The 27,688-nt window shown below is 44.5% G+C and overlaps 1 protein-coding gene across 8 annotated transcripts in view; it reads right to left on the bottom strand.

The window, feature by feature from the left end:
• LOC119972479 (protein EFR3 homolog A-like) overlaps positions 1-27,688 on the bottom strand; it is a 209,342-nt gene that overhangs the window by 118,808 nt on the left and 62,846 nt on the right. For all 8 annotated transcript variants that reach the window (XM_038809233.1, XM_038809236.1, XM_038809237.1 and 5 more), the window contains 3 exons: positions 17,402-17,529; positions 9,822-9,972; positions 6,248-6,369 (listed from right to left, as the gene is read on the bottom strand). In XM_038809233.1, the coding sequence (XP_038665161.1) occupies positions 6,248-6,369; positions 9,822-9,972; positions 17,402-17,529 (401 nt within the window). The remainder of the gene's footprint in view (positions 1-6,247; positions 6,370-9,821; positions 9,973-17,401; positions 17,530-27,688) is intronic.

Below are 27,688 nucleotides of genomic sequence, written 5' to 3'. Positions count from 1 at the left end.
CAATGGTCGTTATGTTATTGTTTGTGGGTCCCTATTGAACATCTCAGTAGTCATAATCAACGTTTAGTATCGCTTGATGCAGAAAAGGTATTTGACTGAGTAGAATGGGAGTATTCATTTGAGATTCTTGGAAGATTTAGACATGGTCTTAAATTTGTTTCCTGGCTTCGCCAATTACATAAAGCCCCTACTGCCAGTCTTCGTACAAACACTTGCATTCTGATTATTTTCCTTGAATAGGGGCACTAAACAGGGCTCCCCACTTTCCCCACTCTTGTTCGCTCTGGCAATAGAGCCGCTCTCTATAGTCTTGAGGTCCTCTCGTCAATGTAGGGGTATTAGCCGAGATGGGGTAGATCATTTAGTTTCTCTAAATGTGGATGACCTACTTCTTTATATTACAGACCCTATATTACAGACCCGGCCCCCTCCGTTGACAGCATAACGAGGTTGCATAGCACTTCTCGCTCCTTCCAAATTGAATCTGGAGCGTTTTGGTAACCTGTTCGTGGAGGGGACGTTCGCCACTTTTAGGGAGTTAGCTGATTCCAGCTACCCGCCTCCATCCTTTTCCGGTATTTTCAAATGGGCGACTTCTCGCGCAAGGCTTTTTCTTCCTTTTCTTTGACACCATCTTCCTCTGCGATGAGAAGGATTATGTCCTTGGCTCAGCCTGACGTGGGGATTATTTCGGACCTAGATGACCATATTCTTTTGTTAGATTCCACTCCACTAGGCGGCGTGAGGGTAAAATGGGAAAGTGAATTAGGCCCTATTCTTACTAAAACAATCTTCAAATCAGGGTCTGTCCAGTCTCTCTCTGCTTCCCACCCTCCATCCAAACCATGACACAACATTCCTGAACAAAGGCTGTCCAGATACCAACCCCTGGTGACAGAACAGAGTAATGTTAGGCGTTCGGGTCAACATTCCAAATCTTCACCTAGCAGTCATGTGAAGCATTATATAATTGATGTGTGCCTTTCTGAAAGGACAGGCCCTGTACGTATCTTTACTTCCTTTATCTTGACCTGGGACGCTACCAAATGACAATACGTCTACACATTGAACATTGTTTTTTGTCTCCTGTAGCCAGGTACTGGCTACCTCCGGAGATTGCCATGGAGAGAATGTGCATTATGTGCCCCACATATTGAACATCTGCGTCTTGCTCCTTCCTGGATAGTTGTAGTCTCTCCCATGGAGGGGAAAATTTCTTTCAGCGTCCATCAAGTCCCTTCAGGATAATGAGATCGCCCTTCATTCTTCTAGACCCTGTAGCCATGTAAAATGGCCACCTGCAAAGGACCATGGGAATTGCGGTCAATTTAGGTACACAGCCTCTGTGTATTGCGCAAAGACTTGGCTGAAACTTGCATATATTAAGAGTTGATCACCATTTCCCTCGGGACAATCGAGTTTGAATCAAGGAGTTACAACAGTAGCAGACTAACCGGCGCCACCCCACACCCCCCTTATTTGGAAAGGCCTACGTGCCTGGGACAATGATAGCTGGGACCCGTCCAGCTATCGAGGTATCCGCCTCCTAATTGGCTGAGATCAATGAGGGTGATCGAAAACTCTATCGATCCATTGGACCTGGAGTAAGGACCGCCCATATGGGCACGAAAGAGTTGAAGGATAAAAAGCCATGCACACAAGAGATCGATCTCTTTTGGGACCAGCCTGTGTGCGGCCAACTGCAGCAGAACAACCAAGTTCAAGGACCCGCAACCAGCTGAGACGAACCCAACAACTTCCAAACCGACCACGTGGACCCAGATAAAGGCCTTATCTTGCACAGTGCCGGTCACTCGAAGTTAAGTGAAGGTCATCTTAGACAGTGATTGGAGGTGGGTGGGTGCTTGGGTTGCCACGCGCTCCCTTTACTGTCGCTCGTCTTTAGCTTGTTCGCGACAATGAAACTAGAGAGGTATTCAAGCTCCTTCCCGGATGCTTTTCTTCCACTTCGAGCAGTATTGCAACAGGGATTCGCAGGTGTCGGTGGGGATGTCACACATTTTCAAGGAATCTTTGAGGTGTCCTTGAACATTTCCTGCCATGTCGAAGATTCGAGTGCCTGCCTCGGGAGTCTCATGTCAGGCGTGTGAACGATGTGATCTGCCCAGTCAATGCTTCAAAGCTGGGAATATGCATCTATCCTGCCAATGGATTTGCAGGACTTTGTGGAGACAGTAATGGTGGTACTTCTCCAATGTTTTGAGGTGCCTGCTGTACATAATCCATGACCCTGAGCCAGATAGGAGAGTGGGTATCATGATTGCTCTGTACACCATGATTTTGGTGCCGTGTTTTACGGATGTTTAGTGTAAGGCTCATGCTCTCGTACATCTGGATAAAAATGTTGACGATGGCTTGGAACTTGGACCCAGTATGCGCAGATGCAAGCATTGACTGCATACTATAGTTTAGGGACAATCTTGGGACTGGCCCGCAGGCAGTGGAGATTGAACATATTGCCATTTGTTCTGTAGTTTAACTCTGCTCCAACAGGGAGTTTTCTGAGGACGAGACGTAGCATTGCAGCAAGAAAGATTGAGACGAACATCAGTGCAATGATGCAGCCTGGCTGGACCCCAGTCCGAACAGAAATTTGGTCTGTGGTAGATGCATTGATCAGGATCATGGTTTGCATGTCATCATGGAGCAGGCGCAGGACAAACATTTAGGAGCAGCTCAAATGGAGGAGGATCGTCCATAATCCTTCACATTTGACAATGTAGCACATTTGGTGCTGTTCGCTGCATTACTCTTTTGTTGCTGCGCGGTGAAGATCCTGTCCGTTGTGTCCCTTAGCGAGCAGAATCCGCATTGCAACTATGGGAAGAACTCTTCAGCCACAGGGTGAAGGCGACTAAGGAGTGCTCTTGCGATGACCTTCCCTGTGGCCGGCAGTAGACAAATTCCTCTGTAGCTACTGCCATTGGACTCGTCACCCTTTTTGAAGACGGTAACAATTATAACATGGTGGCAGGTATCATACTGCAGGAACGAGTCTACAACACTTCCTTCAAAGACAGCGTCTTTGAGGTACTCCTTCCATCAGGTGCTGACTGCCTTTCTGTTCTTAATAAGCACCTGTGTTCTTGGCCAGCAGTAGGGTGAGGCCTTGGATGGTCTTGACTGCGCTGAAGAAACCCCGCGCATCATGGTTGTCAATTTTGGCAGGAAGTATACAAAAGCAGTGTGCTATGTAAATGGTGCATTATTCACAAAAAGCTTGCATCCAGGTACAGAAAGTGATTAGGAAGACAAATGAAGGGCGGCACAGTGGCGAAGTAGTTAGCAATGTTGCCTCACGGCGCCAAGGTCCCAGGTTCAATCCCGGCTCTGAGCCACTATCCATGTGGAGTTTGCACATTCTCTGTTTGCGTGGGTTTTTCCCCCACAACCCAAAGATGTGCAGGGTAGGTGGATTGGCCATGCTAACTTGCCCCTTAATTGGGAAAAAAATAAATAATTGGGTACTCTAAATTTATTTTAAAAAAGGAAAACAAATGAGACTTGGAAGCTCCACAACAATAACTATACCGAGTGATAGGGTATACAGGAAAAATAATGGGGCTTGTAAGAATGTACAGCAACAATCATGGGTGATTTTAATCTAAAAATAGATTAGAAAATTCAGATTTGCAAAAGTAGCCTGGAAGATAAGACCAGAAGACGAAGGAGCAGAATTAGGCCACTCGACCCATCGAGTCTGCTCCGCCATTCAATCATGGCTGATATTTTTCTCATTCCCATTCTCCTGCCTTCTCCCCATAACCCCTGATCCCTTTATTGATCAGAAACCTATCTAACTCTGTCTTAAACACACTCAATGATTTGGCCTCCACAGCCTTCTGCGGAAAGAGTTCCACAGATTCACCACCATCTGGCTGAAGAAATTCCTCCTCATCTCTGTTTTAAAGGATTGTCCTTTAGTCTGAGATTGTGTCCTCTGCTTCTAGTTTTTCCTCCAAGTGAAGACATCCTCTCCTCGTCCAATTCAGGCCACGCAGTATCCTGTAAGTTTCAATAAGATCCCCCCTTTTCCTTCTAAACTCCAACAAGTACGGACCCAGAGTCCTCAACCGTTCTTCATACGACAAGCTCTTCTTTCCAGGGATCATCCTTGTGAACCCCATCTGGACCCTTTCCAAGGCCACCACATCCTTCCTTGGATACGGGGCCCAAAACTGCTCACAATACTCCAAATGGGGTCTGACCAGAGCTTTATATAGCCTCAGAAGTACATCCCTGGTCTTGTATTCTAGCCCTCTCGACATGAATGCTAAAATTGCATTTGCCTTCCTAACTGCCGACCGAACCTGCACGTTAACCTTAAGAGAATCGTGAACAAGGACTCCCAAGTCCCTTTGAGCTTCTGATTTCCTAAGCATCTTCCTATTTAGAAAATAGTCTATGCCTCCATTTCTCCTTCCAAAGTGCATAAACTAACACTTTCCCACATTGTATTCCATCTGCCACCTCTTTGCCGACTCTCTTCGCCTGTCCAAGTCCTTCTGCAGCCCGCCTGCTTCCTCAATACTACCTGCCCCTCTACAGATCTTTGTATCATCTGCAAACTTAGCAATAGTGTCTTCAGTTCCTTCCTCCAGTTCAATAATGTATATTGTGAAAAGTTGTGGTCCCAGCACCCATCAATGAGGTACACCACTAGTCACCGTCTGCCATCCTGAAAAAGACCCCTTTATCCCCACTCTCTGCCTTCTGCCAGTCAGCCAATCCTCTATCCATGCCAGGATTTTACCCTTAACACCAAGGGCTCTTAACACACAAAACAGGACAGTCTTGGTTAAAACATGGACATAACCGCTGAAGGGCTCTTAACTTATTTAACAGTCTCCTATGCGACACCTTGTCAAAGGCCTTCTGCAAATCTCAATAAATCACATCCACTGGTTCTCCTTTGTTGACTCCATTCCCCCATCTTAGATCCCATTGACTTAACTTTGCTAGGTCTCCTTGATGTCAAACTCCATGATATGCTGCCTTGGTTCAAGGGCAGTCGCTCTCATCTCATCTCTGGCATTCAGCTGTTATGTCCATGTTTTAACCAAGACTGTAATAAGTCCTGGAGCCAAGAGCCCTGATGAAAATTTTCAGTGAGCAGGTTATTAATATACAAGTATCACTTTGTAGAAGTGTGATTGACACCTCCCATCACCTTGATGATCATTGAGAGTAGACAGGCAACAATTGACTGGATTGGATTTGTCCTGTTTTGTGTGTTCCGACATACTTTGGCAATGTTCCACACTGTTGGATCGATGCCAGTGCTAAACTGTACTGGGAAGACCTGGCATTGGACAAGTCTCGTTCTGGAGTACAGGCCTTTATTACTATAGTCGAGATGCAGAGCAGCTCATAGTCTTTGCCTTCAGCTAAACACCAAAAATCTTAAGCATACAGATTTACACATTCACTTTGGAACAACTATGCAATATGAATATCTTTGATAGTTATCCAATACTTAAGACTTAATACCTTTTGGTATTTTAAAATTTTAAATAATCATGGATGAAACAGATGATCATGATGTGATACAAAAGCCAAATGTTAGATGCTGGAAATCTGAAACAAGAACAGAAAATGCCAGAAATACCCAACAGATCTGGCAACATCTGTGAGGGAGAAACAGAGTTAATGTTTGAAGTTGGTGACCTTACATTCAGACCTGCTGAACATTTCCAGGTTATGATGTGAATTGCATTTACTTTTGCAGGCATCTGACTACCAACTTGCAAATTAAACACCTAGAGCTACAGAACAGACTTTACATATATTAAATGTACTGTGAGATGTACTAAAATAGAAACATTGTGCCACTGAAACACAGCTTGCGTCATCAGAATACTTTTCTGCATTAATTAGCACATTGTTCAAGGGATTAAATTAGCACCCTTCCTTGACACAAAAATATCAAGTTTTAAGGGTTTTTATTTTTAAAATCTGAGAACTGCAGCTCTTGATGTCAGTTGTGTGAAGGCGTTGTGAAAACCTGTCTATATCAATCTGATCAAGATTCATTTGCATTAGAAAACCATCTGTACCAAAGACTGGAAAAATCTATTTGGATATTTTACAGTTCTCTGTGCATCAAAACAATGATATGCAGCACAGTATAATATCTGAAAGGGATTAAAGAGAACATTTTTATTTCCCATATCAAATGACATGCACAACAGAATCACCTAAATTAAGACTAGCCTCATGTACTTACTTAGTTCTGCTTTCCAGATCATCAATATAAGAATGGCACATTGCACTGAATTGAGACACAAAGAAGTCGTAGCGCCTGTGATATGAAGCAGTGTCTTCCTCAATGTTTGCAAACTTGACAAACTAGGAAAGATGACAAAAAAAAATACTCAGATAGGCATTTTTCCAAATTGTAAAAATGCAATTTTCAGTTAAGTGTTTAATGGAGTTGTTGGTTGGCTGGACAATCTGGATCACAGAAGGACCGAGAAGGTTAGATTGTCACTTGGGATTCTTGCAATTTAACTCCAGATAAACTTACACGCCAATGTCCAAAGGGTTAGTTTGCCCCAAGCTGGACAAGTAATGGTAATCATTAATGTCCTGAGCAGTTAGTATGCATGGTCCTAACTGATTGAAGCTCAATTTATCCATCCACACAGTTGGGTACTCCAAATTATAGCTCTTTTAATGCTATCCATGTTTTCTAGGCTTCGAGAACTACAGTTGAGAACGCACAGGTGGAGAAATGGCAAATTTTTTAAAAGCGCAGCACTTGAATAATGTAATGGAGGACACAACTTTACAAAATATGAACACTTGAATTATTTTTTACAAATATAAGCCGCATGCAGCTACTACTTGCATATGTTGTTTTTTTAAAAATCTATTATGTTCCCAAAGAAAACCTGATTTAAAATGAAATCAAAAATTCTCATGTCAAAATAAACATTGAGGAAATTTCCATTCACAGCTGTGAAAGATGGAAGAGAAATATTTATCCAAAATTATAAAATTACATATTTTCACTTGATGTTTTATCAGCTGCAATTTCAATGCATGGCAGACGCCTCTATAATAAAGCATTTCTGCACTATGATCCTGACATAAATTAGCTCAGTTTCATTCCTGGAGTGCATTTGTTATATTAGTTATATTTTAATCAATTGTTATTTTGTATGGTTAACATGTTGAATACAAAGCAATAATCCCCAGAGATAATGCGCCCAATTTGGGCACATTTATTTCAAGTAGCATGTTTAACATTGGAATAATGCCAAGGGTGGCACATTTTCTAACCATTCTGAAGTGGTAAATCTGCAAAACTAGTGCTGCATTATGATGGATGGCATTAATTAACATTTTTCTGGAAAGGTTGTAATTTTGTCTGCAATTTTCAATGGCTATTGCAATCAATTTCAGAATTACATCTCAGTTTGTACAAAAGTTGAGCCCGAGCAGGAGAGGTAATAATCAGCACTTTCAGAATCTCCAATTCCCCTTTTGCACTGACAGCTGGCATTAAATGTCTAGTTATAAAGGCTGTGATTTCTGTACAGGCCCTTTGCTTATCTGTTGGTCAAAACAATTCCACTTTCACTGCCAGTGTTGAAGATTGCATTATGAGATAGACAGAAGTCCTTGCATTTAACGTAGGCAACAGATTATTCAGTTTAGGGTTTACCATCTATCAGACAAGGGCTTAAATTCTTCTAATGTAGAAAACTCTGCTCAGCTTGCAGATAGTGTAGCTTCAGTTGTTATAATTAAAAGGGGTAATAGAGAAGTAATAAATTACAATTTTGAAAAAGTTACCTACAAAATTCCTGGTCGCGATCCAACAACCAGTACTACAGCTATACAAAGAATTAAAACACCACAGGTTTAATTTCATTTTAAAGTGTATGAGAAATCTTTGTAATCAAAATTTTAAAAATGTAATCCTCAAAATCTCAGGATTTAGTAATCAATACATCAATAATAAAACATGCTTCTACAATGCAAACGTGAAGCTTTGAAAATTTAGAACACCTCTCATAACTGAAAATATTATTATATTAGCATAACTGAATGACCTAGTTATGACCTAGAATCCCTCGAGTGATTCTGTAATAATAGGTGTAACAGCTTGAAGCCAATGTGGGACATTTTGGACCTCAGAGGAACAGTAAGAAATTGCAGTATGCTTCCAGTTATCAGGCATCATCTAGCAACATCTTTCCAGATTTTTCTATACTTGTTGATTAACGTAGCTGTTGCCTCAAAAATATTTTCTTCAATGTTTTCCCTCAGGCAGTTAGAAATCTTGGCAGTGTATCAATTTATTTTCCCTGTTGAAGACCCTCTATAAAAGTGAGAATCACAATCTCTGAACAATGCAGTGTTTCCAAATTAGAGTTAAACTGCCACGCCAATATTGTTCTCCTGGAAAGAGAAAGCAGAGCATTCTTTGCTATTCTGTATACAAAGGCTATTTGCTTTTAGTTGAACAGCCAAAGCAACATTGTGCTTTTTGCAAGAAATGCAAAAGCGTAATCATCGCATTTAAAATTTCCTAGTCCAACATGAAGAAGGCCCTTAGTCTTTGGAAGCTGTCTGTTCCGTCATTTAAGATGATCATGATTGATCCGCAACCTCATATGCCTGGATTTCCATACAGTCCATTTGTGTAATCCAAATCTATTGATCTTAAGCAAAAGCATCATTGCTTTTGAAGTGAGAAAGCCACTTTTCTGTGTGTTGGAAAAAGGTCAACTAAAAATCTTTTCCACTTACATAGATTACTTAAACAAAGGTGGGACAAAATCTCTGCACTTCTATGTCACTGCTGCTACAAGGTTACTAAGTAGTCTGTATGCTACGTACTCACTCCACCTCTTTTTTTTCTTGAGCTGGCTGATTTAGAATTCATTTAAATATCAGATTAGTTGAGGGTGCCTGATGCTATTTCTCAGTCATCCCAAAACATGCCCGCACCAAAAGAAAATTGCCAATGTCAAAATGAAGATTAAAAGGTATTTCGTTAGGCAAGGGTACTGAGGGATATGAAACCAAATCAGGTAAATAAAGTTAAGATACAGATCAACTTGAGAGCTGAAATGAACAGGAATACATCAATGTTCCTATAGGGTAGGGGAAAGGGATGAACTGGATAACTCAAAAAGCCAACGCAGACAACAGACAGGCTGCAATACATCTGTGCTGTTTATGATTTCATGAGAAAGCAGGAATAAAAGATCTGTGGTCAATGGCATTACACGAGGAAACAACAGAAATAATAAGTCTCCCACGGAGTCACAAGGAATGGAAGAACAAAGAAAATAAGCAATCTAAACAGCTGATTTAGCACAGTGGGCAAAACAGATGACTTGTAATGCAGAATAAGGCCAGCAGCGCGGGTTCAATTCCAGTACCAGCCTCCCCGAACAGGTGGCGGAATGTGGCGACTAGGGGCTTTTCACAGTAACTTCAATGAAGCTTACTTCTGACAATAAATGATTATTATTATTATACTCAGCTGGTAGCATCAGAACCATGAAGTGGACGCAACCTGTACTGGGTGCTGAAATTTGTCAATTATTAGGTAGACATATGTTCCCCAGTTATGGAATAAAAAGATGATTTGGCACATTGAGTTTCACAAAAGTTTATTAAGAAAAACTGAAAATACTTTTATATGATGGTTTCAGCATCATCCTCAACGCCATCTGCAATAGATACTTTTAGCTAGCTGCAAGTGTGAAAAGAGCTAAACTGTATAGGTAGCCCATGATCTATAACCAATTTAAATAAACATGCCTGCTCACACTACTTACTGAATTAGAGCCAAGAATTTGAAGCTCAGGTTCTCCAGATTCCAATAGTTTGGCCACCATTTGAAGGAAGCTTTCAACGAAGAGGTTAATGCTTTGCGAATGACAAGCCATCAAAAGCTGATCCAATGCCTCCATTGCAATGAAAACGTACCTACGGGCAACAAATTGACCAACTCCATTACTTATAATAAATCAGACCTTTTTGCCCCCCCCCCCCTTTCCACCCTGCCGCGCCACCTCCCTTACTGTATCCAATTATGGCCATCTTGCTGAGGAAAGGCGGCAAAGCAATGGAAAGTGTGAAGAGGAGATTCGCTGATATTCGGGTTGAGGAACTTCAGTTATAGAACATAGAACATTACAGCGCAGTACGGGCCCTTCGGCCCTCGATGTTGCGCCGACCTGTGAAACCATCTGAAGCCTATCTGACCTACACTATAGAACATTACAGTGGAGATACTACAGAGAAAACAGTGGTGTTCTCCTCAACAGAAGCAAAAAAAACAAATCTTGCATTCACAGCTGTTTATTGTTTGCATAAGGTCAACAAGGGAGAACAAAGGGCGGCATGTGGCGCAGTGGTTAGCACTGGTAATATGGCGCTGAGGACCCGGGTTCGAATCCTGGCCATGGGTCACTGCCCGTGTGGAGTTTGCACATTCTCCCCGTGTCTGCGCGGGTTTCACCCCCACGACCCAAAGATGTGCAGGTTAGGTGGATTGGCTCCTTAGTTGGGAAAAAATAATTGGATAGTCTAAAATTTAGAGCCTAAAATTCAAAGCCTGGAGACTATAATGGCAGACAATGCTGGAAATACTAAAGTAAGCCAGTATTTCTGCAGTAAGAAACAAATTTTTGAGTAGGTGATCGTTCATCAGAACTGGGAAAGTTAGAGATGCAACCAGTTTTAAGCAAATAGAGGGGCAGGGAAGATGGCTGTAGGGAGGGAGTGTTGATGGGAAGAAAAACAATGCTGAACACCTCTGGTAGTGTAGAAGGCAGGAGATATTAAACAGCGTAACAAATAATAAAATCACAGAATCTCTACAATGCAGGAGGCTATTCGGCCCATCAAGTCTGCAACGACCCTCTGGAATGAAGCACTGTTCCAATGTCCACTTGCCCTATCCCCATAACCTAACCTGCACATCCATGGACACGGAGGAGTAATTTTGCATGGCTAATCCATCTAACCGGCGCATCTTTGGACTGTGGGAGTAAACCGGAGCACCCGACGGAAACCCACACAGACTCGGGAAAACGTACAAACTCCACAGTCACCCAAGGCCGGAATTGAACCTTGGAACCTGCCGCCGTGAGGCAACAGTGCTAACCACTGTCACCCCGGATGTGAGGCAAATGGGGATGGTAATTGGACAAGGATAAAAAACAAAAATTGGGGAGAATGGAACAGCCGTTTCAGGCCAGCAATCTGGAAACTGTTAATAGCGAAAGGCAATTTGCTTCTGTAAATTTCTTGATGAAAGGTGTTACAATCCCAGGTGGATGTTACTACTGGTCAAGTCAGATGCCAAGGAGGAACCGGTATAGGTCCTAACTTTTATTTTTTTGTGTAGTTACGTGGAAGATACCTACTTAACAGAGTAACAGGAGTCAGCTGATGAAGTTTTAACAAAAGAATAACTCATTAAGCAAAAGGTGAACTATAATTCACCGTAACTATACTTTTACAGATATATATTGATTTGTAAGGATAACACCGGTTACAAAATATCTTATACTTTACTGTTCAAAGTAGTCCGTGTAAACCGATAGGCAAACTGTGGTCAGACGCACCCCACTCTGAACCCAAGTGGTAGATGCCACCCAAAACAACTTCATTAGATTTCTCATCCATTCTCCCCCAATGCTTTTGGTCTCACTGGAACTCTGTCATCCACACAAGGGTTTCCAATCTCTGCTCTCAAAGAACACACCTTGGAATCTTCTCCCAAATGACACTTTCTCTCAGATCCTTCACCAAGGGTTCACTTCCAGGGTTTCAGCCTCTCCTTCCAATGTTCCACTGACGTGGATTACAGGTGCATTCAAGCTTTGCCATCCCCACATGCTCTCAGGTAGTCAATTGTACCAATGCAATACCACTACTTCACAGGCCTGCAGTAAGGAGTCATCAACTATTGGCAGTCTTGTCAGATCTTCTGGCTTTTTGCAATCCTGCTTCACTTTACATTTGTTTCCTGCCACTCTGTCTCTTTAATTCAGAATCTTTTCATCTGCTACTTTCCCCTGTTCCATTCCCTGGTTTCTGGTACATTTTTGTTCTTTAGTTTGGGATTTGCTTTGTCCACTTGCACTCTCGGACCTGCACTGGCAGAATCTGTGGAATCCTGTTTCCAACTGCACTGATCTTCTCTCAACTGAACCACCTACTTTTGTGATCTCTGTGGGCTGCTGACTGCTAGGTAACAGCCCAATTTTCTATTCCATTTTTGCATTAGTCGTAAAAGCCTCATTAAGTGCAGGTGTCTAAACAAACCCACAGATACACAGGCAACTTTTTAAAAAATGAAACTGAAACCTCTACCTATACCCATAAACAAATTGAAATACAAATTTGTGGATCCATTGTTATAATATTCCAAAATTCCCTGGATCTGGGAACGATTCCAGTGTATTGAAATATGCTATTTTTTTTTAAAAGTGGGGGGGGGGGGGAAGAGAGGCAGAAAGTAGGAAACTATAAACCAGTTAGTTTAACATGTCATTGGGAAATTTGTTAGAATACATTATTAAGGAATTAATAACAGGACATTTGGAGCATGGTTTTATGAAGTATAAATCGTGTTCGACTACTTTGCTAGGAGTTCATCGAAGATGCAACAAACCAAGTTGATAACGGAGATCCTGTTGCTGCAGTATATCTAGACTTCCAGAAGGCATTTGATAAGGTACCGCAAAAAGGTTAATACACAAGGTAAGATCACATGGGATTAGGAATAATTTATTAGCTTTTATACAAGACTGGTTAACCGACAGAAGGCAGAGAGCCAGGATAAATGGGTCATTTTCTGGTTGGCAAGATGTAACTGGTAGTGTCAGGGTTTGGTCCTTGGACGTCCCACTATTTATAATGTATACTAAATTACTTGGATGTAGGGATAGAAGGTACTATAGCCAAATTTGCAGATCACACTAAAATAGGGGGATAGTAAATTGCAATGAGGAAATAATACATTTACAAATGGATATAGATAGGTTAGGTGAGTGGGCTAAAATTTGGCACATGGAATTAACATGGATAAATGTGAAGTTATCCTTTTCGGTCAGAAAACCATAAAGAAAACCTGTTTGCGAAATGGAGAGAAACATCAGAGTGCTTTGGTGCAGAGGGTATGGAGTATCCTCGTGCATGAATCCCAGAAAACTAGTACGCAGTTCAGCAGGTAATAAGGAAGGCAAATTGAATTTTGGCCTTTATAGCTAAAGGAATAGAGTATAAAAGCAGGAAAGTGTTGCTGCAACTGTATAGGCATTGGTGGGATAGCACCTGGAGTAGTGTGTGCATATTTTGTCCCCTTATTTGAGGGGGATGTAGTTGCATTATTGGTAGTTCAGAGGATGTTCACTAGATTGATTCCAGAGATGGAAGGGTTGGTCTTATGAAGAGAAATTGAGCAGTTTAGGTCTATACTCTCGAGTTTAGAAGAGCGAGGGGAGATCTACTTGAGATACACAAGATGATAAACGATATTAACAAAAGTAGACATAGAACAGATGCTTCCTCTCGTGGAGCAGTTTAGAACAAGAGGTCATAGTTTTAGGATAAGGGATAGCAAATTTACAACAGAGATGAGGAGAAATTACTTCTCTCAAAGGATCTGTGGAAGTCCCAGTGCAGCGAATGCTGGGACTTGAGCAAATTTAAGAGATGTACAGAATTTTAACTTGTAATGGGTTGAAGAGTTATGGAGAACAGACAAGAAAGTGGAAATCGAGAGGAGATCAACCATGATCATATTGAATGGCAGAACGGGCTATAGCAGCTGACTTGACTACCCCTGTTCCTAGTTCTTATGTACTTAAAACTTGATCTATTTCTAACAACGGTCATCAACCTCAAACATGAATTCTGTTTCTCTCTCCAGAAATGTTGATGACTTCCATCGATACACTCAAAAAAAGTATATTAAAAAAGCAAACAATGGTCCCACTGAAAGATCCAAATACGCCAGAGCATCAATTGGGATGATAGAACAGTTACAACGCAGAAGGCTGTCATTTGGCCAGTCATGCAAATTCACTAGTCCCATTCCCCACAGCCTTGATAATTCTCTAACTTCAAGTGCTCATCAAATTCCCCTTTGAAAACCATTATCAGATCTGCTTCTCCCACATTCTTCAGACAGTTCATTCCAGATTAACTATTCATTGAATAAAAAATGTTCTTTTCTCATTGCAGATTATTTGGTTATTCACTTGATATTGGTTTCCTCAGATTCTCAATTCTCCAAGTGTGAACAGTTTCTCGCTATAGACTCTTTTTCGACCCCTCATGATTTTGAGCACCGCTGTCATATCTCCTTTCAGCCTTCGCTTTTCGCAGAACAGTCCCAGCTTCTCTAGTTCGTCCATACAAACAAAATCCTTCTTCTGGAACTATTCTTGCAGATCTTTCCTTTATCTTCTCCATAGTTTCCACATCCATCTTAAAGTAAATGGCCCAGAATTGGACGTAATACTCCAGTTCAGGCTGAACCAGTGTTTTAGAAAAGTTCATAATAACTTTCTTATTTTTGTACCCTATGCCTCTAGTATAAAAATGAAGAACCCATTTGCCTTTTTAATCACCCTCTCAAACTGCCCTGCCACTTTCAAAAATTTATGCACATACGCCTCCAGGTCTCTCCATTCCTGCACCTTTTAAAAAAATTACACCCTTAATCTAGGTTACCTTGTCTTGTTCTTCCGACCAAAATTAATCACTTCTCATTTTTCTGCATTATATTTCATCTGTCATGCATCTGCCTCTTCCATCAATTTGCCCACGTCCTGAAGTCCACCAAACCCTCATAACAGTTCACAGTACTTCAGTTTTATGTCATCCGCAAATTTTGAAATTGCATTGTCTAGATCATTAATACAAACAGTGCCAGTGAGGTCACAAATTGATTGAGGCATATAAAATTATGAGGGGCATAGTTGGGCAGATAGGAAGGAACTTTTCCCTTCAGCGGAGGGGTCAATAACCAGGGGGCATAGATCGAGGATGAGGAGCAGGAGGTTTAAAGGGAACAAGAGGAAAGACTTGACAAAATTGAGACGTGGACTCCGTGGGCCAGTGTGCAATTAGTTTAAAAATGGCTTCATGATAGAAAACAGTGAGTTGTGGTAGATGGGTTTTTTGGAACTGGATGTTGGTAGACAGTAGCGTTCCCCAAGGGTCAGTGCTGGGGACACCAAGAGGAGCTATAATAATAATAATACTCTTTACTGTCACAAGTAGGCTCATATTAATACTGCAATGAAGTTATTGTGAAAATCCCCTAGTCGCCACATTCCGACGCCTGTTCAGGTACAGAGAGAATTCAGAATGTCCAAATTACCCAACAGCACATCTTTCGGGACTTGTGGGAGGAAACCAGAGACTCCAATATGCAGTTTACCTACTGGACAGGATCTCACAACAAAATCTCCTTAACAGCTCAGGAGAGTTCATGGCAGGTCAGAGCAGTGCTCGTGTTTTCTCTGCACACAGCTCCAGGGCCTCTGGTTAACAGCCACTCGGATTCAAAGCAGTATGAAGATGATTTTGAGATATGGTTTTGTCACTCATGAGGACCTACATGTGTGAGGTTGCATTTTCCATTTTCACAAAGATGAAGAGGACACAAAGGAGCTGGCTGAATTCTACACCTGATATGCGCATTTTCCGCTCCCCCTTTGTACCTGATTAAAGGGAAATCGTGAGGACCAAGCAGGCTCCCATTTCAAATTAATGGTAAGCAAACGTGATGTTTGTCATGAAGGTCGGCCAGCATGGGTCGTGTGTGTGCTCTGATGCTCGTCTCGTTGGTAAACATGGGTCCCGGGAAAAAAGTTTGAAAAACACTAGCATAGGGGATCCTGGGCTTCTCTAATTGAAACGAGTCCAAAAGTACAAATGTTATGCTGAACTTAAAGTTCTGGTTAGGCCCCAAATAGAGGTTTGCATTCATAGAATTATAAGAAAGTTACAGCACAGAAGGAGGCAATTCAGCCCATCTTGTTCATGCCAGCCCAGGGACACCCAGGTGCCCTTTTTTAAAAAAATGTTTTTCCTGAGATTTTGGTACAAAAAATAAATATACATACAAGCAAACAGTGGGAGGTAAACAAAAGAATATAAAAGACTACTTTTGGAGAGAGGCAAGCACCTTGGAGAGGGTGCAGAGGAGATTTACCAGAACGGTTCAAGGGACGGAGAAACAAAAGGTTGGGTTTGAAAACAGCTCAAATCCTGGGCTGTTCTTTTTTGTGCCATTTACAACTAAACAAGAGCTTGGGGGAAAACCGTTCCCTGGTGCATTCTCCATGGCAACGCCTTTACCAATCAGCACTCTTTCCTAATGCAGTATAAATTATTGAGAAATTTACCATCATTGTAATGCTCCTCTGATGAGTGCATGATGTAAAGCTATGACAGCATGTGTCTTTTTAGAGCAATGCACAAGTTCTGTACCACACGACTAACTGTGAAGATGGTGAGATCAGGTGCTCAGGGAATGAGAAGCTCTTAACTTGATTCAATCTCAATAACAAGGTCTTAAAATTAGCCACCTCTCAACATTTTTCTTATACTCTCAAGACACTGAAACAGTGCAGCAAATCACAGTGTTTTACCCAGATGAGTAATCAGAGATTGTACATCCTGCAATTGCCTACATCAATTTATTTCTCTTGGTATATATTGAGTTTTTTAAGCTACTGACTTCTTAAAATAATTATTTTTGTTGACGATTAGGAGCGAGATTCTCCGTTCCTGCAGCTACGTGCTGACACGAACGGAGAATCCGCGGGAGGTTTTCGTGAAAATAATCAGCGCAAACCCCTCATTGATTGCAGTACCAGAGGGGCTAGCACCACTGGCGACTGAAACTCCCGCATTTTGCTCCGTGAGCAGACACAACCCGCCATCCGCATCCCCACAGCCCACCCCCTGGCCATCCCCCTCCAGTCCCCCAGCCCTCGCAGGAGCCCCCCACCCCCCAACTCCCCAGCCAGGGGCACAGATTGCAGCCAAGTGTGGCGGGGCTGGACACAGCCACCACGCTGGGTTCACGATTTGTGTGACCACACATGTCCCGTGCCATCGGGAACTCAGCCCATTGGGGGCGGAGCATCGTGGGTGGGGCGGCCGATGATCCGGCAACGGCATTGCGTCTGCTCGCGACACGATGATGCCATTTTGGAGGGAGCAGAGAATCGCAAACCGGCACCATCCCTAATTCCACCGCGGAATCGATTCTCCGCCTGATCACAGATTATGATTTCGGCGTTGGGCAACGGAGAATCCCGCCCTACATATTTGTATTGAATTTATGAAAATAAATCAATTTTTAAACATGAAAACTACCTACCCGTATCTATGCCTGACAACATCCCGGCTGAGCCGTTCCGCAAGATATTTCCCTATTCGATCCAGTTTGTCTGGAGCAGAGACTGCATAGAAGGTCAACTTCTCCATGTCAGCTTTCACAAGACCATCCTGATAAAAAGAAATAGATTGGTCAACATTGACTTGAAAAGGTTTGTTGTCTAGTCTATATACACCAGATGCTGACCTGGTGTTGTGCATTTTACCCAAAGCTAAATTAATTAAAAATCCTTTTAATGCTCAAGGTGAGGGATGCCTCGAAGAAGTAGTGTCTCCACCATGCATTCCCAAAATAGAGAGTCAATGCCCATGGTCTTGATTGATAAAATACCCAAACCTGAAACGTAGGTAACCAATCATAAACCAATATTATTTATAGTCAGCACTGTAAACATCTTTAAATTACAATCGCGAATCAAATTCTGGTGTCATACATATCTATTTATTTCCAAATGTTTCAGACATGGAAATTACGCTAAATTAACCTCGACTCATTTGCATTTTATCCTGTGGCCAGGTAAAAACGGACTTTATCTGTAAGTCTGCAAAGATTGACAACAGAGCGAATAGTCCAATTCAGCAAAATCCATGTGGTTAACCGATTGAAGATAGCCACACCTTTGGGCATTATAATCAACTGAAATATAGCAATATTTAGGAATAAAACTCCAGCATTAAAGATCACGCTTCACTGATGCGATACAAGCAATTCCTTTCTCAGGCTGGTCAGTTTAGACCTGGTGCAGGCTAATACTGCTAGCAATGCTTTGACAACTAGGCAGCACCTCAATTATTAACACATGTATTAATGGAATAATCAAGCGAATTAGAAGCAAATTTATCCAAAAAAAAATGTTTTTCTGTCTCAACTGAAACCACATGAAGGAAGCATGTTGACCTGCATTTCGTATTTGGTGTGCAGAGTCCCACTGGTGCTTTATTTTCAAGACTGGTTAAACATACTTAATTTTAAATAAAACATTCTACATCAAAGAAAAAGGCCAATTAAAGCAATTCTTGGGACAGAGAGCACTGTGGGCGATACAAAGAACACAAAGACAGTACAGGCTTAACAATTTCACCTCCTTTTGGAGTCTTTCTTCCATGGTCACTGTCTGCTCCTCAAGAGATTTCCAATTCGCTCGGAGATCTTTCATATGTTCATTAGAATTTTCTCTACCTGCCATTAAAGTCTGTATTTGTTCTTCCATACTGCACATCTCACCTTGCACATTCTTCAGATTGTATTGAAGTTCAAAAATTGCATTGCACTTTTCATGAAGTTCCGTTTTATCAGTTTCAGTTGCTAATTTCTGCATTTCAACCAACTGTTCTGGCTCATCAGTAATTTCTTTTCCTGTTCCAAGCATTTTTCACAATCCTTATAGAACTGTCTGATTCTTGAAATTCAGCAAGTTTTAATTTTTCATGAGCAACCTCATCCTTCGTACGTGAAAGTTGGTTCTCTACACGGAGCAGTTTTTCCTTAACAGTCTAATTCCTGCGCGCGTGTGTGGTGGGTGCGTGTGTGTGTGGTGGGTGCGCCCGTGTGTGGTGGGTGCGCGCGTATGTATATATAATGAGGGCGGGTTAGGAATTAGATTACAGTTAACCAGTTATATTTGCTGCATATTTAATTATAGTTATTGCTATTAGCAAAATTAATTGTGTTTAAATTTACAAACCTGGTGACTAATTATTCGGCAGCCAAGGGCCAGGGTGTTTTTCTAAGAATTGGTTAGTAATTCAATTGTGTTGCGACTCCGGGTCATGTGGGGAATGGAATTGACCACGCACTAACCCAGGGGGTTGTAACACATTCAGTTCTGTAATCATGCTGCCCATGACTTTGGTATCTGCTCGGCTACTTAGAAAGCTCTTACGGCTTATCCTTACAATGCCTTCTCATTGCCACAGTTTTTTCTTCAGCCTCTTTCTTGTACCTCCTGCAATATTGAACATTGCAGAGTCTTCTCTGCCAACTGGTGCTTCAGTTCATCCAGTGCCAGAAAAGTCAATTTTACTGGGGCAGCACGATGGCGCAGTGGTTAGCACTGCTGTCTCAAGGCACCGAGAACCCGGGTTCGATCCCAGCCCCAGGTCACTGTCCATTTTCCCCGTGTCTGCGTGGGTCTCACCCTCACAACCCACAAATGTGCAGGGTAGGTGGATTGGCCACACCAAATGCTCCTTAATTGGATAAATAAAAATAATTTTGCTTCGTTTTGTAATTTTCCAGAGGAATAAGCTTTGGCCTGAGGGACCTTGAAGCATGTGAAAGTGAATACTTCAAAAGTTTTTATTTTTCATTGAAAAGCTCAATTGCTTTACCTTGGGTTTTGCGATTCAAGTGTCTCTCTACTTTTTTCTTTTGTTCTTCCATTCTGTTTAAGACAGTTTTCATTTCTTCAAGCTGCTGAAGGAATATGTAATCCTTTTGCATTTGATCTTGGTGGATCATTAACTGTTCTTTCAACTGTATACATTTTTGTTGATCACTTGCCAACTCTCAGTGCACTTCAGTGCAGTGCTTTGTCGCTACCAGTAATTTCAAAAATCTTTCTAGTATTCAACATCTTTTTTCTAAGTATGTACTGATTCTTCAAAGAGTCTTTCAGGGGAGTGACTTCTCCAAGTACTTTTTCTGCCTGTTGTGCCAGGCTGTACTTCTGGTTGAGTTCCACCAACTCAGTATTGGTAAGAACATTTCCCTGTCGAATAGCTTCATTTTCTTTTGACAGTTTGAGTTGCTTTTGGGTTACATCAGATAACTTTCCTCCATTCACAGTCATCTGCTCACACAATGCTGCACCAGTGGTGTAGTTCAGGTACTGTGTCAGCATTTTCAAAAAGCTGTATTTTTAAGCGTTTCAGCTGCTTCTCTGGCTCTTTTTCCCTCTGCAGGAACTCTTCATGAGCTCATGAACGTCATTGCACTGCCATGTCTGGTGACAATCTTGTGTTTTGCTCGAGTATGGTCTCTCTTGCCCTGGGTCTCCTGCCCTTTTTGTGCTTTATACCTTTGCCAAAACTTAGGAGTTTAAAATACTGGTCAAAGGCTTTTAATATCTCACCAAATGTGGTTGAGGATCCATCTATACTTTGTCTTATGATTACATTATCAGCAAATTCACCACGTACAATAAGGCATTAACTGGCACTTCCCCAGATTTCCTATTTAATCCTGATGTACTCCTGTAAGATTTTCTCCATTACACCTAATTTTATATCTGGTTTGGCCTTTGTATGAGCTTAATTTGGTCTGGAGGTTTAAATGTACTATCCACATCCGTTCTTCTTTCAAAATGGTGCCACATCTAGCAAACTCTCATCTCTTCTTCCTATGCTTTTTGGGTTTCGGCGGGCTCCAGTTTTGATCACAGGTCCAATTCTCTAACTAATTAATTATGCAGGAAATCTTCAAAAAAGCTGTTTGGACCAGGTAATTGTTTTTGTTTTATGCTTAGAAAATTAATAGGAAGGTGCTTTTAGGCTCTTACTATTTTAAAATGATTTTTTTCAAGCATGTGAGCTCAGCTGCCATCTGGTATGGTGCCAATTTTGGAGCATATTGCAGCAGTCCTTCACCTGTGCTGGTTAAGCAATCTATATTTTCTGCCTGATTAGTGCCCTGGTCTTTTTGTAAAAAAAAGGATAAGTTCTGAACTTTGCCCACCCTTACGAGCTGGTTGGGTCCTTTGGCACTGCATTTGATCAGGTTTGGCAACATTCTCCGGGTGCTCTGGCAGAGTCCCTGAGTTGTAAGGTGGACTTCCTTTTGCCCTTCAACCTCCACATCTGCAGTGGAGCTTCTTTTTAGGTGATCTAAAAAGCTGTGTCTTCAAATTAGGTCAGGCTTCAGGTTTCTGAAGATTTTCATGCCTTGACATCCTGGATTCTTTCACCATTTTTGAGGTTATGGATTTGTTCATTAGCTGCCTCGGAATTTTGGGATCCTCCCCCTGCTGTCACCATGTCTGTAACGTTGTTTGGTGTCTCACTACTAGGTCTGGAAGTGTGTGTTTGAACATAAAGAGTTTACTGTTAACCCACAACTATAGTCGTACCTCCAAGTATAGCACTATCTCGGTATCACTCATACTTGGCTTAGACTCTCGCTGCACCACTCTGTCTCCTGTCTACTATCATGTATCTCTCTACATCATACAGTGGGTGGTTCTATTTCCCCAGTCCTACATTAACCTTACTAACTCGAACATCCTGGTATTACAGTAAGGAACAAAGATAAGGAACTCGAATAATTATAACTTCAGTCTTTTTAAATACAGTTGAAGTTTTCAATCTTAAACTTCAATAAGTTTATTTAACCAAATTAATTGAATTATGGCAGGGCATAATTGCCATGTAGGAAAGATGCATCATGGCCTGGACAAGAGTTTCAGACCTTGAAGTCACTCCAGTATGTTTCTGGAAGCAGTTTAGGAATACAGGCTCTTAATGTTAAAGCATGCACTCCAGTGCAGCATAAACATGGATTAGGGAATAAACATGGATTAGGGAACAAGACAGGCTTCAGATTCATACTTTTGTCAATGTATGAGCACAGGCATTGAGGGAATAGGTGACCAACAGACAAGGAGGAATAACCCAAGATATGGTGTGCAAGTGCCCTGTGCATCTTGCTCTCTAACCAGTATTCATAATGCTGAGGGCAGGGGAGTGCAGTCAAAGCCGAATACACTCCTGCACTGCAGGAGGAGGATGATCAAGAATCCAGTAATGTAAGGATTCAGCAGTTAGGGGAACAAAGAAGTGCTTCAGCGGTCACAGACCTGATTTAAGAATGGAATATTGCTTCCCTGATACCAGGGTCTAGGATGTTACTGAGCAGCTGCAGAATATTCTGAAAGGGTACACTGAACAACTAGGAGTCATGGACCATATCAGTACTAATGACATATGCGAGAAAAGGGATTAGATTCTGTAAACAGATTTTAGGGATCCAGCAAAAGAGTACATAGGGGTGACACAATGGCACAGTGGATAGCACTGCAGCCTCAGTGCCAGGGACCCAAGTTCAATTCCAGCCTTGGTTGTGTGGAGTTTGCACGTTCTCCTAGTGTCTGTGTTTGTTTCCTCCGGGTGCTCCGATTTCCTCATAGTCCAAAGCTGTGCAGTTAAGGTGGATTGACCATGCTAATTTGCCCCTTAGTGTCACAAAGATTTGCAAGTTAGGTGGGGTTACGGGAAAGGGCGGGAAGTGGGCCTAGGTAGGGTGCTCTTTCGGAGGGTCGGTGCAGACTCGATGGGTCGAATGGCCTCCATCTGTACTGTAGGGATTCCACGAACATCAAAAGGTAATGATCCCCAGATTGTTTCTGATGTCATATGCTTGCGAATGCAGAAACAGGTGGATAGATTAGGTGAATGAGTGGCAGAGATTGTTCAGGAGGGTGGGTTTTAGATTCCTGTGGCATCGGGGAGGGCGGGTCATTTTAACAGACCTGCGACCAATGTCGTTACAGGGAGGTTTGCTAGTGCTGCTGAGGGGCAAACTAATTAAGCAAGGGGATGGGCACAGAATGTATTAGAGAGGAGAAGCAAGATGCGCACGTTTTTGGAAGAGATAGATAGCACAGTAGAAATAGCATCGCAGTAGATGGAGTCGAGGTGAAGGAAGGAGCAGTGCTCCGAAAGCTAGTGATTTGAAACAAACCTGTTGGACTTTAACCTGATGTTGTAAGACTTCATACTATGCTCACCCCAGTCCAACACCGCCATCTCCACATTACAGAATAATGATAATGGGGACTTTAACTATTCAAACATGGACTAGGAAAACACTAGTGTAAAAGGCAGGAAGAGAAGAATTTCTGAAGCATGGTCGAGAATCTTCTCGATCAGCATGTTTTTTTTTGTTTTTTTTGTGCTCCAACCAGGCTTTGGTTGCTCGATTGGTCAGAACCGACTCACTACCCAATCAACAAGCCTTTTCTCACTTCTGGTGTGCACCATGGAGTGAGTGGTCACGCACACGGCAGCTTCTGCTAAGATCACAGAAAAGAGCTCTTTTTTAAGCAATATGGAGTGGAATTTTTATGAAAAAGTACAAGTGAATGTAGGAGGAGTTTTTTCACCCAGCAATGATATGTTTCTTGGTTTCCAGTCCCGCAGAAACAGTGTAGGATTTGGCTGGGGCTGCAGCAGAGAGACAAAGCCAGCATGCAGGCGAGGGAAGGGCTGTGTTAGAGGCCTTACGCTGACCTGAGGGCCCTTGTGAAAGCTGGATTCTAGCAGCAAAGGGAACAACTAGAAAATATCTCACCAAGGGCTCTTTTAAGGACCCGCAACGGCGCTGATTTGATTTTTCCCCAGGTGGGAACGCAGCCTCGCCGCTTGGCGGCCGGTGGATGGGCTGGACTAGAAGTGGAGCGACCAGAAAATCAACTTTACGGCAGAAGAAGGTGCTAGGCAGAAAGGACAAGATGGCAGCAGTGGGCAAGGGAGCAGCAGGAGCTGCTGCTGCGCTCCTTCCAGGAACTAAAAGCTGAGATCGGTTGAGGACATCGTTGGACAGGCTCGGGGCGACTCAGGCGGCAGAGATTCGGGAGCTGCAGCAAAAGGCTTCGGAGAACGAGGACGAACTCCTCGGCCTGGTGGTGAAGGTGGAGTCGCACGAGGCGCTTCACAAGAAATGGTTGGCAAGGATGGAGGAGATGGAGAACCGCTCCCGCCGGAAGAATCTGCGGATTTTGGGCGTCCCGGAGGGGCTGCAAGGTTCGGATTTGGGGGACTATGTGGTCCTGATGCTGAACTCGCTGATGGGCGTGGGGTCGTTCCGGGGACCCCTAGAGCTGGAGAGTGCCCATCGGGTGCGGCTGCGGAAGCCCGGGCCGAACGAGCCACCCAGGGCGGTGCTGGTCCGATTTCAATGCTTGGTCGACCGTGAGTGTGTGCTTCGTTGGACGAAGAGGGAGAGGAGAAGTAAGTGGGAGAATACGGAGATCAGGGTTTACCAGGACTGCAGTGTGGGGGTGGCGAAGAGATGGGCTGGGTTTAACCGGGCGAAGGCAGTGCTCCACAAGAAGGGGGTCAAGTTTGGCCTGTTACAGCCGGCACGCCTGTGGGTCACTTATAAAGACCGCCAACTTTATTTTGACTCCCCAGAGGAGGCCTGGACTTTTGTCCAGGCAGAGAAGCTGGACTTGAACTGAGGACTGGGGAACGTTGTACGCAGCCCGGAGGCTTTGTCCTCCTTGATATCCTTTCGCTCTTTTTTGTTCTATTGGACGATGTTTTTTTTTCTTGATTTTTGCTGTCTTGCCTTTTCTTTTCTGCTTTTCGGGACTGTTATCTGTTTACTTGGGTGTTTTATCATATCATGTTGGGATTTTTATTATTTCACTGGTTACGGGTTTGGGTGGGGTTTGCGACCCTGTTGGGTCATGTGCCTGCCTTGCTGCATTTTGGGTCGGGGGGGCGGGGCTTGGGATGGGGGCCGCAGGCCTCTCTCCCGTGCTGGAGAAGCAGGGGGCGGGGTCGGCATTGGGGGAATGGTTGGGGGACACTGGGGAGGGTAATTGGGGTGGCGGGAGCAGCCGGGGTCAGCAGGAGTCGGCTGACTTACGGAAGTACAATGACCGGAGTTACGCAGCTAGGGGGGCCCTAGCTTGGGGGGTGGATGGGGAGGGTGGGAGGGAGAAGAGGGGGGGATACCGGGTTGCTGCTAGAATGGCCAAGAAGGAGCTGGTGCGTGCAGAGGGGATCAGGATGGCGGTCTGTCGCTGTGGGGAACGGGCTGAGCGGGGGGCGCATGCACGTGGCGGACTACGGAAGGGTGATGGCTAGTCGACGGGGGAGGGGGGCAGGTGGCCCTCCGATCCGGCTGAACACCTGGAATGTGAGGAGACTGAATGGGCCGGTCAAATGGTCCCGCGTGTTCGCGCACCTGAGGGGGCTGAAGGCGGACGTGGCTATGCTTCAGGAGACGCACCTGAAGGTGGCGGATCAGGTCAGGTTGAGGAAGGGATGGGTGGGCCAAGTGTTTAATTCGGGGCTGGATGCAAAAAACCGGGGGGTGGCGATCCTGGTGGGGAAGAGGGTGTCGTTTGAGGCGTCGGGTGTGGTGGCAGACAGCGGCGGGAGGTACGTGATGGTGAGCGGCAAGCTGCAAGGGGAGCGGGTGGTGCTGGTCAATGTATATGCCCCGAACTGGGATGATGCGTGTTTCATGCGGCGCAAGTTGGGCCGGATTCCAGATTTGGAGGTGGGGGGCCTGATAATGGGGGTGGGGGGGATTTCAACACGGTGCTGGATCCGCCACTGGATCGATCCAGTTCTAGGATGGGTAGGAGGCCTGCGGCGGCTAAGGTGCTGAGGGGGTTTATGGACCAGATGGGAGGGCTGGATCTTTGGAGGTTCGTGAGGCCGAGGGCCAGGGAATTTTCATACTTCTCCCATGTGCATAAGGCCTACTCCCGGATCGACTTCTTTGTTTTGAGTAGGGTGCTGATTGCCGAGGTAGTAGACGCTGAGTACTCGGCGATAGCCATTTCTGACCATGCCCCGCATTGGGTGGACCTCAAGCTGGGGGAGGAGAGGGACCAGCGCCCGTTGTGGTGCTTGGAGGTGGGGTTGCTGACAGACGAGGAGGTGGGGGGCAGGTTCGAGGATGCATCGAGAGGTACCTGGAGGCCAACGATAATGGGGAGGTCCGAGTGGGGACGGTCTGGGAGGCACTGAAGGCAGTGGTGCGGGGAGAGTTGATCTCCATTCGGGCCCACAGGGAGGTGGGGAGCAGAGAGAAAGGGAGAGATTGGTGGGGGAGATGGTGAGGGTGGACAGGAGGTACGCGGAGGCCCCGGAGGAGGGATTGCTGAGGGAGCGGCGCAGCCTTCGTGCTTAGTTCGACTTGTTGACCACCAGAAAGGCGGAGGCTCAATGGAGAAAGGCTCAGGGTGTGGTGTACGAGTATGGGGAGAAGGCGAGTATGATGCTGGCACACCAGCTCCGTAAGCGGGATGCGGCTCGGGAGATTGGTGGAGTTAAGGACCGGGGAGGAAATATGGTGCGGAGGGGGGTAGACATTAATTGGGTCTTCAGGGATTTTACAAGGCGTATGCAGACCTGGTGGGCCCCCTGTTGGTTAGGACCTTCAATGAGGCGAGGGAGCGGGGGGGGGGGGGCCTTTGCCCCTGACGATATCTCGGGCGCTGATCTCCTTGATCCTTAAGCGAGACAAGGATCCCCTGCAGTGTGGGTCATACAGGCCGATCTCACTCCTGAATGTGGACGCCAAGTTGTTGGCAAAGATCGTAGCCACGAGGATAGAAGATTGTGTGCCGCAGATTATCCACGAGGATCAAACGGGGTTTGTGAAGGAGGCGCAGCTGAACACTAATATACGGAGGCTCTTGAACGTTATTATGATGCCGGCGGTGGAAGGGGAGGCGGAGATAGTGGTGGTGCTAGATGCGGAGAGGGCCTTTGATAGGGTCGAGTGGGAGTACTTGTGGGAGCTACTGGAAAGGTTCGGATTTGGGGAGGGGTTTGTCAGTCAGGTGAGGCTGTTGTATGAGGCCCCGATGGCGAGTGTGGCCACGAATAAGAGGAGGTCGGAGTATTTTCGACTATACCGAGGGACGAGGCAGGGGTGTCTCCTGTCCCCCCCCTATGTTTTGCGCTGGCAATTGAATCCCTGGCTATGGCGCTGAGTGAGTTGGGGGATGTGGGGAGGAGCACCGAGTGTCGCTCTATGCGGATGACCTATTGTTGTATGTGGCGGACCCGGTGGGGGGAATGCCGGTGGTGATGGGGATTCTCCGGGAATTTGGGGATTTCTCAGGGTATAAGCTTAACTTTGGGAAAAGAGAGCGGTTTGTGGTACACCCGGGGGACCAGGAGGGGGGGATTGGGAGGCTCCCACTGAAAAGGGCGGAGAGGAGCTTCAGGTACTTGGGGGTTCAGATGGCCAGGAGCTGGGGGGCCTTGCATAAGCTAAACCTCACAAGGATGGTAGAGCAAATGGAGGAGGAGTTTAAGAGGTGGGACATGCTGCCGCTGTCTTTGGCAGGTAGGGTGCAGTCAGTCAAGATGACGGTACTCCCGAGGTTTCTGTTCCAGTGCCTCCCCATCCTTATCCCGAAGGCCTTTTTCAGGCGGGTTAACAGGAGCATTACGGGGTTTGTGTGGGCACACGGGACTCCAAGGGTGAGACGGGTGTTCTTGGAGCGGGGCAGGGATGGGGGGGGGGGGGGGGGGGGGCTGGCGTTGCCCAACCTCTGTGGGTATTATTGGGCTGCCAACACAG

This window comes from Scyliorhinus canicula, chromosome 10, assembly GCF_902713615.1.
Source record: "Scyliorhinus canicula chromosome 10, sScyCan1.1, whole genome shotgun sequence".
Lineage (NCBI taxonomy): Eukaryota > Metazoa > Chordata > Chondrichthyes > Carcharhiniformes > Scyliorhinidae > Scyliorhinus > Scyliorhinus canicula.
This window is presented reverse-complemented; position numbering and strand designations above follow the sequence as displayed.